Source organism: Alexandromys fortis, unplaced genomic scaffold (genome assembly GCF_014885135.2).
Source record: "Alexandromys fortis isolate MF-2015 unplaced genomic scaffold, M_Fortis_MF-2015_v1.1 scaffold_407, whole genome shotgun sequence".
Classification (NCBI taxonomy): Eukaryota; Metazoa; Chordata; class Mammalia; order Rodentia; family Cricetidae; genus Alexandromys; species Alexandromys fortis.
Genome location: NW_026068301.1, coordinates 116,130 through 131,253, shown reverse-complemented (window position 1 = coordinate 131,253; position 15,124 = coordinate 116,130). Strand labels below are relative to the sequence as shown.

Sequence of the window (15,124 nt, the reverse complement as noted above, 5' to 3'; positions counted from 1 at the left end):
ATTTCAATATTTTCTGATTTTTTGTTTGTTAGTAACAAGTAATACTTTTAATCACATACAGTTTTCACCTATTGAGGTTTTGTTTTGTTCATGTTATTTTGTAAAATTCATTGAAATTCTGGTCTGTTTTTCACTTTTTCCATTCCAACATTAAATTTAATAACTAAAAATGTATCACTAATACATTTATAATATTTCATCCAATCATTCTAATTAAATCCCATTCAATTTGTGATGTATTATTTTGATTTTTCTTTATACTATGTTGCTTTATTTTGTGTTAATCTTATAAACATTTACATTATTAACCAGTTTCCAAACAAAGTCTGGCATTTTATTAAGCATTGTTTTCCACAGTGTCAATATGTTTGGCTCTCTCTGTTTCATATAGGATTAGAAATTTATTTCTATTAACCAAACAGATGACTAATTTTCACTGATTTTCTACAATCATGTGTAAGAGAGATATTTCTGGTTATTGCTGGCGATTTTTATTTCTGAAGAGTACATTTGTATAGCACTAAGCATCTTCTAAGCTCCATAGAAACTACTGTTGACTACATTACTTTCATTTTTTACTAATTAAAGCACTTTTAGGTATCTTACTTATGTGTGAATGTGTACACACATGGGTAAGCATGTGCATGTGTGTAATTGTATACTCTTTCTCTCTTTGGTAGTTTCATAATACATATAGGACATTTTAATTTTTTCCATTTCCATTTAGTCTTATTACATCTCACCTGTGGAAAATTTTTTTCTTTTTATAAAATTTAACTCCATTCAAACTTAGAGATGTTAACTTTCTAACCCTGTGTAAATTAATGCTTAACCAGACTAGATCATAAACAACAGAACTGCATTTATATTCCTGCTACACAGACACACTCAAAGTCTTATATACAGCATAAAATAGTTAAGTGGTATTCTCATCCCTTGATATACATGGTGTAAGCAATAAAATATAAACAAGAAAATAAAATGTTTATTTTTTTTGGACAAAGTCATTGAAAGTGAGTAAAATGAGAAGACTGATATCTCACAGGAAACTGATTGTGTAGCATGGAAAGGAGGGCATACTCTTAGCACACAGGCAATGAGATGGCCAATGGGAATTTACCATGAGTCTTTAAACTGGGTCCAACATTATTTGAAGTTTTTTGACAGGGAGCAGACAGGCTGGAGAGAGACAAGATCTGGAAGAATAAAAGTGTTAACATGAGAAGAGAAAGACTGTGTTGAGGTCCAGAAACTGGAGGAATGAAGGAAATAGGCAAGATATAGTAGTCCTTGTTGCTAAAAGTTAGTTGTGTGTGTGTGTGTGTGTGTGTGTGTGTGTGTGTGTGTGAATTCATTACTGAATATAAATTAATTCTTAAGGAAATAGTTTACAAATAGAGAACCTGAAAACTTATGGGAGCATTATGCTTTGTGAACGTGTTGTGTACCCTTCCATTTGAACCATGAAGGCCATTTCTACAAATTGATCATGATAGGTATCTATCATAAATTTGGTACCCTGGATAAAAGCACAGTTGGATGCGGCGAACTCCCTGACCAGCAGGAAAGAACAGCCACCAGACGAGGATTCTTCTCAAATCACGCTTTATTGGAGCCTCTTGGTTATTAGGAGAGCAGAAAGCGAGGGGCCCAGAGCTCTGAGCTGTAGCTGCTTATATAGGGAGTCTGCCTAGCAACCTTTGATACTTTGATACTTTAACTGCTTTTCTGGAGACCCACCGGCAGGAAAGAAAGCAGGGGAACATCCCTGTCAATTACAGACCACAAGGAAGTTCCCCTGCCGGTCAGGGGAAGTGTGGGCAGCTAGATCACAACTCATCCTGTTTTCTGGTGGAAGAACTACAACCTTTATTATGGTATCAAGCGAGGCCGGGGCCAAATGCCATCTTGTAATGGCAGCCACTCAAATCGGCTCCCAGAAGTTGGACTTTAACTGATGTAAAACAAAAAGAAATTCCCAAAATCCAACCCATAATGTTATCCTTCTTAATCTCCAGAGATCCAAAATCTCAGAGGCATATACATAAACAGTAATGTTATTCTCTTTTTGGTTAACAAAGTGAAATATAGGAAAATCAGACACAGAGGCAAAATATGCCTCAGCAGTAAAAGGTGCATTAAACAAAGAGAGCATAGCAAGAAAAAAGAAAACAATGTTGCAGTCACACCCTTTCCATAAAATTCCATCTATTCTTTTGTTACAGTCACTAGTCTCTTCATCTGAGGCATTGCTTGTATGGAAACTCTGTTCTTCACAGAACAACAACCCTGTCATCCTGTTCTCTTCCTTTTCTTCAGGCATAGGTAGTTTCTGCAGAATTCTTAAAACCTCTTAATCCATTTCCACTGATAGAGTCCATCTTTTATGTACTTATACCGACTTTTCAAAACCCTGAGGAAAAACAAAATTATAGACTCAGCTACAGGTTTTTACTGAATGTGGGCCTTTCAGTTTTCTAGATATATCATCACACCAAAGAAACATGACCATGAATATTTTCAGAGAGGCTCAAAAATATTTTGAGTCTGTAATACAATCCCTGCTGTTGTAAGCCACATTTTGCACATTATGACTTCTGTCACAGTCCAGCTATCACAAGTTCATAGTTTCCATGGTAGGGCCATGTGGATGAGAAAAGTTAGGTAGGAGGAACAGAGATAAGAAAGAAATACAGAGGCACAGTATAGTACTTGGGGGGGGGGTCAACTCAGTGAATACTGAATACTGAAAATGCCTACACTTATTTTTCAAATACTTTTATACCCACAATACAAAAGAGAAGAAGAAAGCAAAAGACTGTTTAGCATGACACAAGACATGATCAGAATAATTACTTGCTTCAATACATGAGAAGTCAAGCTATTATCTCCTGACTAAAGCATTTGATGTCTCAGGCAGGATATGCAGCGAACATATCCTAGACTGAGTATACTGCAGGCAGCCAGCAACTCCATATGTCAAACTTCTGATTTCAAATGAAGGAAAAAAAGGAGTATGCTTTTATTCTCTGATCTTTGGTCAATGTAGACTAATCCACCTCTATGGGCCATTTTAATGTCCAAAATATCAAGTGAGCATACCCTTGGTCAAGATGTGTAGCTACACCTGTTGCTAACAACTTGAAAGAGCAAAAATGAGCTCAAACTCCCTGACTTTCAGTCAAATTGCAATAGGCATTTGTAAGCCCTCACAATTCTTCACCTTTTTATTTCATAAAGCTGTGCTTCTGCTGTCAAGCAATTCAAAGAAAACATAATATATAGTATCCATACTCTCCATGTATTTTTGATCTTTATGTGTCTTTATTTTAACCTCTATTACTTTTATTTTTACTTTTAATTTTTGGCTTTTTGAGACAGGTTCTCTGTGTATCTTTGGCTGTCCTGTAACTCCCTCTGTAGACCAGACTGTCCTTGAACTCACAGAGATCTGCCTGCCTCTGTCCCCCAACTGCTGGGATTAAAGGTATGTGCCATCACACCTTGAATTCACGAAAGATCAGTGTTCTTAACCACTGAGCCATCTGTCCAGACATAATTTAACCTTTTCTTATATGTTTTACAAATATTTATAAAATATATAATGTAAAATTCTTGAACTAAGTAAGTTTATATTTCATATTTACATAATATTAATGAATAAGTTAATATATTTATATTATATTTTATACAAAAGAAGAAAAGTAGCAGGAGATTAAAAATAGTAATTTTTATTGTGAATAGTCTATTTTTTATTTTTTACAAAAGCACATCATAACTTTTCCTCGGCGGTTTTGTGCTCTTTCTTTATTTAATAGAGTAAAATGCACTTTTGACCCAGGACAGAGATTTGAGGAAGCTTTTTATTTGTTATTTATACTATTCTTTAAAAACCAAAACAAATTATCTTTTTTCATTATACACACCAATTCAAATTCCCAGTCTCTTTCCTTCTCCCATTCCCTCCATTAACCTACCCACCTCACCCTATCCACTCCTCAGAGATGGTAAGGCACATTGCTTTGTGGAAGGTCCAAGGCCCTCCCTACTATATCTTTGCTGAGCAAGGTATCTATCCAAAGAGAATAGGTTCACAAAAAGTCAGTACAATCAGTAGGGATAAATTCTGGTGTCACTGCCAGTGGCCCCTCAGTCTGCCCCAGCTATGCAACTGTAACCATATTGAGAGGTACTATTTTGGTCCTATGCTTGTTTTTTCTAAGTACTACTGGTATTGGTGAGCTCCCATTAGCTCAGGTACACTGTTTCAGTGGGTGTACCCATTGTGTTGTTGACCTCTTTGCTCATATTCTTACTCCTCCCTCTCTTCAACTGGACTTTGGGAGCTCAGTCCAGTGCTCCAATGTGGGTCTCTGCCACTCAGAGTCACAGGAATGGAAAATTGGATGAATGCATACTCCTAGACCACACTTGACTACATTCACTGAGAATATTTCCAGATATAGCCTGGCTTTAGAATATACTGCTCACTATTTCATAAACACATAGGTCCCAGTATATTAAGCATTTGCACTGCATCATTAGTTAGGCTGTTACAGCAAAATAAAGGTACTTTCCCTATGAGAAGCAATTTTAACACAGAAATATGGAATCTACATTATATACATTAACTGACTTATACAAGATGGGATTGGATGCTCAGTCAAGTTGTTTCTAAATAAAGGATAGGTTCTAATGAGAAGGTATTCAGATTCTAACTAGAAACCTGGGCTCTACTATCAATGAAAACACAAAGTAGCTGAATAAGTGCTCTTGAAACTTGTTACCTTAGTCATTGGGGTGAAAATGGTGACTCTACCATCCTTACATCTTGTGTTGTTTTGTACTTGCTAGTTGAATCAAAATCATGTTTTGATTCTCAGTAATAATTAAAAGGTCCCTAATTAATCAGCACTATAGGAAATCATACTAGGAAATTAAATTATTAGCCCATGAATCAACAGCTCTTTCTCTCTCTCTCTCTAGAGAGAGAGAGAGAGAGAGAGAGAGTAATCTAGTAATCTATTTAGAAATAAAAATTAGGTCTTCAATTAAGTACCAACTCATTTGCATGTTAAAGAAATGGAAAGATTTAAAAATACTGCCATTCAATTAATATTATTCCTTCTTTTCCTCTCACTATATGAGTAAATAAGAATTTTAAATTTCTTCAAAACCACCTACTGTGAACTCTTTTCACTTTAAATACTTCGAATATTGCATTTCTCCACACACCCTTTTTCTCTAATTTTCTCAATTATGACTCAGCTATACATCTTGAAATTTTTAATTATAAGCTTAAAGCTCCATGGGCCGACAGGGTAGGATCTGGAAAACCGTCAGTGTTCAGTTTACAGGAACAAATAGTATTAGAAAACATTATTAGGTTTTCTGTACATATCCAGGAAAAGCATGATGTGAATCAATATTTTGTGAATGAATACTAAGAACCCCTACTTCTAATATCTACTTCCGGGAAATAATAGACTCCTCATGTTAGTAAGCTTTGCATGGCCATGATGAAAATACATATTAGAAACAATTTAAAAGGTACAGAATTTATTTGGTCTCAGCTTTTTAGAGCTTTTTTGCCATAGCTATAGGGAAGTCATATGGAGTCAATCCATTAGCAACCTACTGGTTCTTAAAGCTATAGCTCATTTTGAAACAAGCAGAGATAATGTACACCCAAGTTTCTGTCTACTGAAAAACATCATCCAACTTGAGCATATACAAACTAAAGATTCTAGAATGTACCATAATCTAGTCAAAACTGGTCTCAAGTATTTAAATATAAAGCTTTGGTAGATAGTATAGTATCAAATCTAGCACATCACAGACCATAAGGTGCTGTTATCTAGACATTAGTTCCCTGAATTAAAATAATCTCCCTGGAGGTATCATGTAATGATATCTCATTGCTGTATAAATTGCAAGAATAAAAGAGCTACGATCATTCAAACATAAATTTTGCTTTTAATTAAATTTTGAAATATTTTATTATTTTGTGTTTTGGGGACAGAGAAGAGTAGAGTTAAAAGTAAAAGAGTCACATTGATAGTTTTCTGCAATTCTCCCAATGACCTTCAAAGCTAAGTCAAGTCTAATAACAAAATGTTAGCAGGTGCAGGCACTACAAGGAGCATCTGGGGCAACTTTTTCTTACTCCATTGCACTTGTGGGAGGTTTTTGTTATGATTTGTATCACTGTGAAAGGAACACTTTGATCCTGCTGACAATAATAAGTGGCAGTATCTTCAGGCTGCAAGTTGCTGATGGTGAGAGAATAATGTGTCCCTGATCCACTGCCACTGAACCTCGATGGGACTCCTGTATGCAAGTTGGATGTTTTATAGATCAAGAGATTAGGAGCATGCCCTGGTTTCTGTTGGTGCCAGGATAACCAACTGTTAATATTCTGGCTGGCATGACAAGTGATGGTGACACTTTCTCCCAGAGATGCAGACAGCGTGGATGGTGACTGGGTCATCTGGATATCACATCTCACACCTGACGGTAGAAATATACACAAATATGCAATGTTAACCATGTTATAGGACGACTTACATAAAAATCAAGGCAGCACTCACCACACTACTCCCCTATTTCTGTCTTCCTTACCTAAAAACCAGAGCAGTAGCAGCCCTAGGAGCTCAGCAAGGACCATCATATTGATTCTGTATCTTCACTGAGAATGACTTTTGCACAGGGTGTCAATGTCTGCTTAAGAAATCCTTAGTTGTGGGCTGTGCTCTGGCCACATGCAAATCTACAGTGGTGTGTAGGACTGGTGCCACCTGCAGGATAAACTGAGCTCATTTTATGAACTCAGCATAAGAAAAAGTATGTTCAGGTATTCAAGAGAGAGAGGAGTAGACCAGACCTGTATTTAGATAACACGTTTCTTTCTGTATGTCAAAGAAAAGTTTCAGTCTAGTGCTGTGTTGTATTTTATCACTCCCTTCACTACTTCATACTTTTCCACGAGTACATTCTTATTAAGGATGGTGATTGACCTTCTGAAAGAATTGCAGAAAGTTAAAGAAGCCTTATATATTAATATACATTTAAACAGAAATTTTTAACCTTTATCATAAAATTTGCAGAAAAATAACGTTGTCCATCAAAGTCAGCAATAAAAATGCCTATACAACTCAATGAGCTTCTACAGAGTTAGCATGAAAATGAGTAGAATTTTGCATTAGATTTTACACTTTCAAAAGTATTTCATGTATATATCCATCGCTTGAATCAAAATGTCCCTTACAGAATTAGAAAAAAAAATAGTTTTATATTTTTTATATTCTTTTTTTTATATTCCTGTTTTACTTTTTCAGTTTTCATCTGGTACTGTTTTTTAATTGAACATTAAAAAAGAGTTAAAACACCACATAAGCAATCTTTGGTTCCTCCATTCATTAATACTTTGATAAGTTACTTTAATCAAAGCCATCCAATATCAAAAATCTTCTCACTTTTCTGTATTTCTTAATATCTCATTGTAGATTGTACATATTTCATGATATCCTTTGGATACTTTAGGATACTAAGCCTATTTTGATCTACTCTTTTCATATAGCCCATCCTTTTCAAAACTGGAAATCAACACCTTTAGAAATGCTCATTTAACTCATGAAAGTTCTATGTTCTCTGTCATATGGTACCATCGCCAAATCTGACCAAACTTCAAAAAGAGCGCTGTTTTCACAACTGAATTTAGGTCAGTGGGAGAGCAAGTATGGAGGAGTGAAAAGCACATAGGAATGGATATGATGCACATTTAGGAGATGAGGCCAGAGTAGAGTCAGTAAGATGTGCTTACACTGGTGTTATGAAATTCAATGTTCAAGATTGGTGATTAGGAGATTTGCTATGAAGACAGGGTTCTCATGCTTAGAAGTTCAAGGAAAAAAGCATCTTCAGTGTAATAAGCTGTCAAAGCTCATCTCTTTCTATGTATTTACGCTATGGTCTCCTTAAATTAGTTACTTCTCCTGTTGCTGTGATAAAACACCATCACAAAAGCAATGAAAGATTTATTCTGGCTCACAGTTAAAGAATATATTTTAATGCCTGGAAATGATAGATCATGAGATAAGAACACTGGCTGCTTTTCTAGAGGACATATATTCAATTCTCTGCACTAACATGGAGGCTCTCAACTCTCTGTAATGCAACGCTAATGGATTTGATGCTTTCTTCTCTACTTTTAATGCACCAGTTACACATGAGGTACACAGACAAATATCTAAGCAAAAACTCCTATATGTTTAAAAATATGTTTTGGAAAAGAGCAAATTTTATCATGACAGGGAAGCCACCTCTGCATCAGGGTACAAAAGCTGGTAACAATAATTCTACACTCAGGACAGAGAAAGAAAACAACAAGAGATGCAAACTTTTAGTTGCCTCTTTCTATTTTATACAACCCAGGGTATCTTTCCTAAGGAATATCCTCACACACAATTAAATCAATATGGAAGAGAGAATCATAAAGCCCTCTTCTTCCCTGAGAATCCATAGGCAGTTAATAATTGCTAGGTTGAAGAGAAGATATAATCCTTTGTGGTGTTGCTACTAGTAGACTATTCTTTCATAATTAAATATGCCACTGCTGAGCTCTTACAGGCAACCCTAATTAAAGGCTCTAAATAAAGAAATGAAAATAAAACATGGAAATAGGAGGAATTGTGTGGGAGAAGAAAGGGAATGTCAATAACAGGAGGGAGAAGAGAATAAAGGAAGATAATGGGGGGAATATTGTGGTGATATTTCATTTGTATTTTAATAAATAAAACTTATCCAAAAAGCAGAACAAAAAACAGCCAAAATGGTAAACCATACATTCCAGGCAGTTGTGGTACACAAGTTTAATCCTAGCAGCCACAATGATTAGTCACAGAGGCCAAGCCACCAGTGATGATGCACACCTTTAATCCCATCATTAGAAAGGAATATAAAGTGGGGTAGAAACTTTCTCTTTTTCAGTCTGAACATTTAACAGTGGTAAGTGCTTTCTAGTGGCTTGGCTATTTTGCTTTACTGATATTCACTATGAACTCCAGTATCTGTCTCTCGGTGTTTATTATTCATGCTACAGAGTATGATCAAATTTTAGTATGTGTGTGTACTTGTTTGATGTCTATGTATGAAGTTTGATGTCTATGTATGAAGTTGGCCATGTACATATCATAAAGCATATATGGATGTCACAAGTCAACATTCCATCTTGTATACAGACAAGGACCACATTACTCCTGCTGCTTTGCTTGGTAATCTTACTCTATGTTAACTGTCCTGCAACCTACCAGTCATTTTCCTGTATGTTCCTTATTTCATCTTAGCTAAAGGAACATCACTCTTGTATCCAGCTTTTTAAGGCAGTTCCATAGATCAAAGGGGTTAATCTCAGGTTACTTACCAGGCTAGATTTTGAATTGTTTTAAACTACTGAGCCATCTTCCAGAGTAGAAGTCTATATATTTAACTGAACTATGCCAGTCCTATATATTTGACACCTAAATACAATTGAGAGGGTTGTATATATAATGGGTTCAATTATGGGACTCTTTGTGTGAAACCAGGACTCGCATTATAGTCGTTGGAATTAGCTGGCTTTTTCCAGATAGTACTGTGATATTCTAACTCCTTGAAAGTTAAAAGAGGTCTTAGAAATGTACTTTCCCCTGACATAATTCCATGATTATATATATATTTCAATCACTTTCCTATCCCATTCAAAAATTTTTATCTCTTACATCTCAGTCTTGACATTTATTGACACTGATTCTCTTTTATGGTGTAAAGAAGATAAATGAACAACTATGCAGGAATGAGCTGAATTTTTTTTTTGTGGAAGGTTGCAGCCACAGGAGAGTTTCTGGGCGATATAAAAGGGACATTGCATGATAGTTCTGAGTCCCCCAGCTTAGACTATAGAGACAAAATCTGTAAAAAGAAGAGTACTTTCCAAGAAAAGCACTGTTATTCTGTTTAGAAATTACACTCAAAACATGTGAAGAAATCATCTATACAAGGGTACTGAGAAACCTTGCTCACAGTAGTGGAACATCTTTGAAAGTAAATAAGATTTTATTATTATTTATTTTTTATTATTAGGCAGTGAAATATGTGCATTTAGAATCAGAGCAAGGATGGAAGTCCATTCTCTTTACATTTGAATGGAGGTCATCACTAACATTGTCTTTTCATGACAGAAGTAATACAGCAGATCTTTCATAAAAGAAGTGCAGATAAACTGAAGGCATTTCTAGGACCAATATTGGTGACATTGAGATATCCACATTATTCTCCTCTGAGACCTCCCACCTTGACTTATAGAACTATGCCTTCAATCCGTCAATGTTCTTTCCCATTGTACCTGTGTTTACTAAAATTCTCTAACATTATAGGGCACAATTTACATTCAGATAAGAATCAACAAAATGACACCAAGAGAATTATGTCTTTAATTAAAACCCTTTGTCCAGGCAGTCATGTGGTGATATTTTATCTATATCATAACAAATGAAGTTTGCCTGAATATCAGACTGCACTGGTAAAACACTAGTTATCCATAGAGGCCAGGCAGTGTTGTTATACACCTTTAATCCCAGCACTGGGGTGATAGAGGCCGATGGATCTCTGTGAGTTCAAGGTTACCCTGGCCTACACAAGACTGAATCTGTCTAAAATAGAAACAGAGCTCAGACAAAGTGATCCTAGCACTAAGGAGGTGGAGACAGAAATGATATCACTGGGAGGAGAAAGGGATATAAGGCAGGAGGATACAGGAGCTCATAGCAGTTTGAGGATACAGTCTAAGGATGCAGTCTGAGGAACAGTGTAGTCTGAGACAATCATCTAAGGGCAGTCTGAGGACAGGATCACCCTTTTTGTCTCAGCTTTGGTAGAAGTAAGAACTCTCTAGTGGATGACTATTCTGCTTCTCTGATCTTCAGCATTAACCCCTGTATCTGGCTCTGGGTTTTTATTAGTAGTACCAATTAGAATTTGTGCTACAGAATCACACTCTGAAGTGCTGGTGTTTTTTCCTCAACAGAGGGCTTATAACTTCAAGTGATCTAATCCCTTTGAGATGTCCACATTGGTACTTGGTTAATATATAAGATAGCACCTAGCAAAATTCGCTGCTACACAGTTATATTTCCCTTTTATGTAAATGGGGATTATGTAAAAGTATTTGATAAATTATTAGATTTCTGATAATATCTGAAATATTAGCCTAATTCAAATATTCCTCTTTTCATCCCTTTGTAAACCATGCTAATTATTGTATTGTTCAATATTTTCAAGTTTGATCAGTTGATGTCTCATCAAATTGTCTTCAATCAAATTGTCTTTGTGATCCTCTGATCCCCTCATTCTTAAAGAACTTCTTCATTGAAAATTCTATATTTGAGATTGACATTCATATAAAAATGAAGGATTTGTTTTCAATTTAGAGTTTTTGCATGCTTTGGGTGACTAGACAAGTCATTCTTTCCATTCTATAAGAAATTACCTATCTCTAATCTGTTCACACAAATCCACACAGAGACACTTGTTCATATTTCTAGCTAAATGAATAAAAGTTTTAATGTTTAATATTTCAATTTATAAAAATAACCTAAAAACTCAAAAAGACTGCTTCTAATATCAAAATGACTTTGAAATGGCAAAAATTTAAGCCACTTTTTCTATTTTTCTTGAAGTTTTACCATATTTTTCCATTTATTTTGGAGAAGGTTGTACCATGGTACAAATGTGAAGGCGTGGAGACAAGGTATAGGAAGTTGGTTCTCTCCTCCAATGTCAGTACCCAGAATGGAACAAAAGTTTTCGAGTTTGGCAACCAATGCCTGTATACTCTGGGCTGTCTTATAGATATAACCGTTACTCTTTAAAATATAAAAAAATTACTTAGCATACAAATGGAAATGCCTGTTTCTTTAATGTATTTGTTACCCAGATGTCAAAAATTATCTAAAGCTGCATTTTTTTTAGCATCACAGATCTAAATAAATTCATTGGCTTGGGGGTGTCAATATCTACATCATTTTCTGACATTTAGTAATATTTTGCATGGTTTATGAATATTGAACATGATTAGCTATGTAAGATTTCAAGGCCACCACAAAAATCTTTCTATGTCACTTCAACTCTCGCAGCCTGGCATATGCTAAACATGCCATGTGTCCTATCTTGAATATCTAGGATCTCTTTGTACAAGGAATAAAGGAGAGTAATGACATGCTGTCTGCTCTCTAAGTTGCACTCTCTACCAGCGTGTTTCTGACCATGACAAAGAATATGGCTGGAGCTGTTATGTGGAAGACCCTGAGTTTAGCCAGCTATGCACACATTCTATGCTGGGGATGTGTGGTTGCTGCTTAGTTCTTGAACCTGCATACACGTTACATGTTGTATTCCTCTCTCTTAGTGAAAGAATACATTTCCATAGCCTATACATCAGCCTCTTTACCCATCTTCTAGAGAGGGCTTCTTTCCTGTTCATGTAAAGCTATGCACAGGGAATACATATATGTAGTCTGGATATAATCAGGATTCAGAGTTGAATCCTTTGATTCTTACATGTATGCTTTCATTGTCAATGTCATAGCCAGAATTAACTGTTGTGTCTTTAACAAGTGCTCCATGAATCGTGGTGACTCCAGGTAAATGGTACTTGTCTATAAAATGGGCATTGCAGTTTATGCACTAATCTCAGTGATGTTTTTCTGGGTTCAAAATATCAGTGCATTTTGATTGCAATTGCCCTGTTCAGATCACATTTCAGGTGAATGAATGCCCTGCTTACTCACTTCATTCACCTGGAATAACCCGGAAGCATTCTAAACTTTAATTCTGGACATTTTCTTTGGAAATTTACAGGATAAAGAGACATTAATTCCTTTTTTGGTTTTATTCAATTTGTCACTTTTCTCGCAAGGAATTTTATACCTCCTCTTTATGCCATTTTCAAAGAAAGCTTTATATTTGAAGGATTCAAAATAACACAACAATCAAAGCCAAATACTTTCAGGGTATATTTTGCATTATGTCTTAAAGCACAATTAATAAAAACTCAGAGACAACTTGAAGACTAGAGAGGCAAAACAGCCAGCCATTGTCTCTTACCTTGACCTCATTCCAAAAATGGTAATTCTTCCTCCAAGAAACCTCAGTATGAGAATGAGAATGAGATTTATCTCTTCCTGTTTTATATTCTTCTCTAGTTCTGGGACTAAGGATGTTCACCACTACCACCTGGTTTCTAGAGCAAGATTGTGTGGCTACTGGTATTAAAGGTGCTTGTCATTCTAGTTACAAAGATAAAAGGTGTGTGATATTACTGCCTGTTCTGTAAGGCTGGCTAATGTGGTTATTTTACATTTCTGATCCTCAGGCAAGTTTTATTTATTAAAATATGAATGAACTACTACTATATTTCTGCCTTTTGTCTAAAATAAAAAAGAAGGCTATAACTAATGTAAGAAAACTATATGCAATAAGTACAATAACTATATGCAATATATACAGGCAAAAAAATAATCAACAATATCTAGTCTATTTGTATTTGACTAATTTAGAGAAAATATTCCGTATCTATACTATCTTGGTGAATCCAAAGTCTTATACCTAATTAACTTTCAATCATGACTTGCTTTCTACGTCAGATAAACAAGGGAAATTCTACCTATAGCTATCTAGTGTTCACCTCCCTCATAAACCCAAGGAGAAAATACAATTAACTTAGTACGCAGACAGTGGAAGCAAGTGAATTCCAAAAAAAAAAAAAAAGAAAAAAAAAGAAAAGAAAAGAAAAAAAATGTGAGAAATGACAGAAACATCTGGGTGCCTGGATAGATACCCAAGTTTCCTCTGTAACATTTGGACATCTATCCTTGGCCTACAGGACTAGCATATCTGACAGACTTTTCTGTGAAGTAGAATGTTCTGAAGTTCAATGTTTGCAATCACTTTCTTTTGTGTCCTGCTTGTTCAATTAATAGAGCTTACTGTCAGCAGTGGAAGTAAGGGCATTTTCTTGCGCAGTGGCTTAATTTTGTCATGAAGGAAATAAACTCCATATGGAGCTTCTTTGATGCCCATTATCTTCTCTAAAGTAGATTTGTGCTTCCCGGAACAGTCATGTCTCATTGTCATAAAATGGAAGAATGTATGTCATTAAAACAATTTAAATGCCATATTCTGTAAATCTCTGAAGTGTTTACAGATGACCTGTCTAAAATATTTATTTGTTTGATTTTTAAAACAGACCTAATGTGACTACAAAGTGTGATTATACTACCTATATTTTCTTATTTTCCTAAAACATGTTAACAATAATTTTCAAAGAATAGAAATTTATATTAGATCATTTATTGAGTTATCTAGGTACAATACCATGAACAAGAATAGAAATGCATGTATAATATGTTCTAAATATTAATCTCAATATACAAAATTTGTATTTAATATAAAAAATTCAAAAATAAAACATTTAAAACTAGTAATAGTTTTTAAAAAGTACCAATAATCTACATTTTTATCTCATATATATATGCATATATAAACATATATATCACATATGTGTACATATCTTCCTTTATTCTTTTCAAAACAAGAACCTTGAATCTAATTTTCTTTGCTTAGCTTTTTATTCCTGATCTTTACCCATAACAACTTGTAATTAACACATTAAAAAAGACAAACATCCATAATCCATTTTTTGGGGAATGTGGGCATAGCTTTCTGGGCTAATGCCTGCTGATTGGGGGCATTAATATGGGGACCCGAAGAAAATTTAGGATTATGGTCAAGTCCTTACTGGAATATTCTGTGAGGCTGGATCATCTCAACCATCAGTCTTGAAGATGTTCTGGATTTAGAACTCAAAGAAAACTGTAACAGAGCTGTTCTAAAAGATTGGGTCCTCTGGGCCATGCACTCCTATTTGAAAAATTTCAGGGCATTTTCCTTGACCAAACATTACTTTTCTTAAGCTATAATGAATCCAAAGCCTCTCACTTCCTGTGGAAAGAAAAGTAAAACTTCTTGAGAGTAACATACCTGTCGACTTAAATTTTGAAGTCAAGGGATTTTCAAAATATATAGGTTG

At 35.1% G+C, this 15,124-nt stretch overlaps 1 gene segment (V, D, J or C); it reads right to left on the bottom strand.

Moving 5' to 3' along the window:
- Window positions 1-6,133: 6,133 nt before the first annotated feature.
- On the bottom strand, window positions 6,134-6,670 carry LOC126495009 (immunoglobulin kappa variable 1D-12-like). The segment is given in 2 exon segments: window positions 6,134-6,510; window positions 6,622-6,670. Coding segments are annotated over 2 exon segments (426 nt in total).
- Between the last annotated feature and the right edge of the window lie 8,454 nt (window positions 6,671-15,124).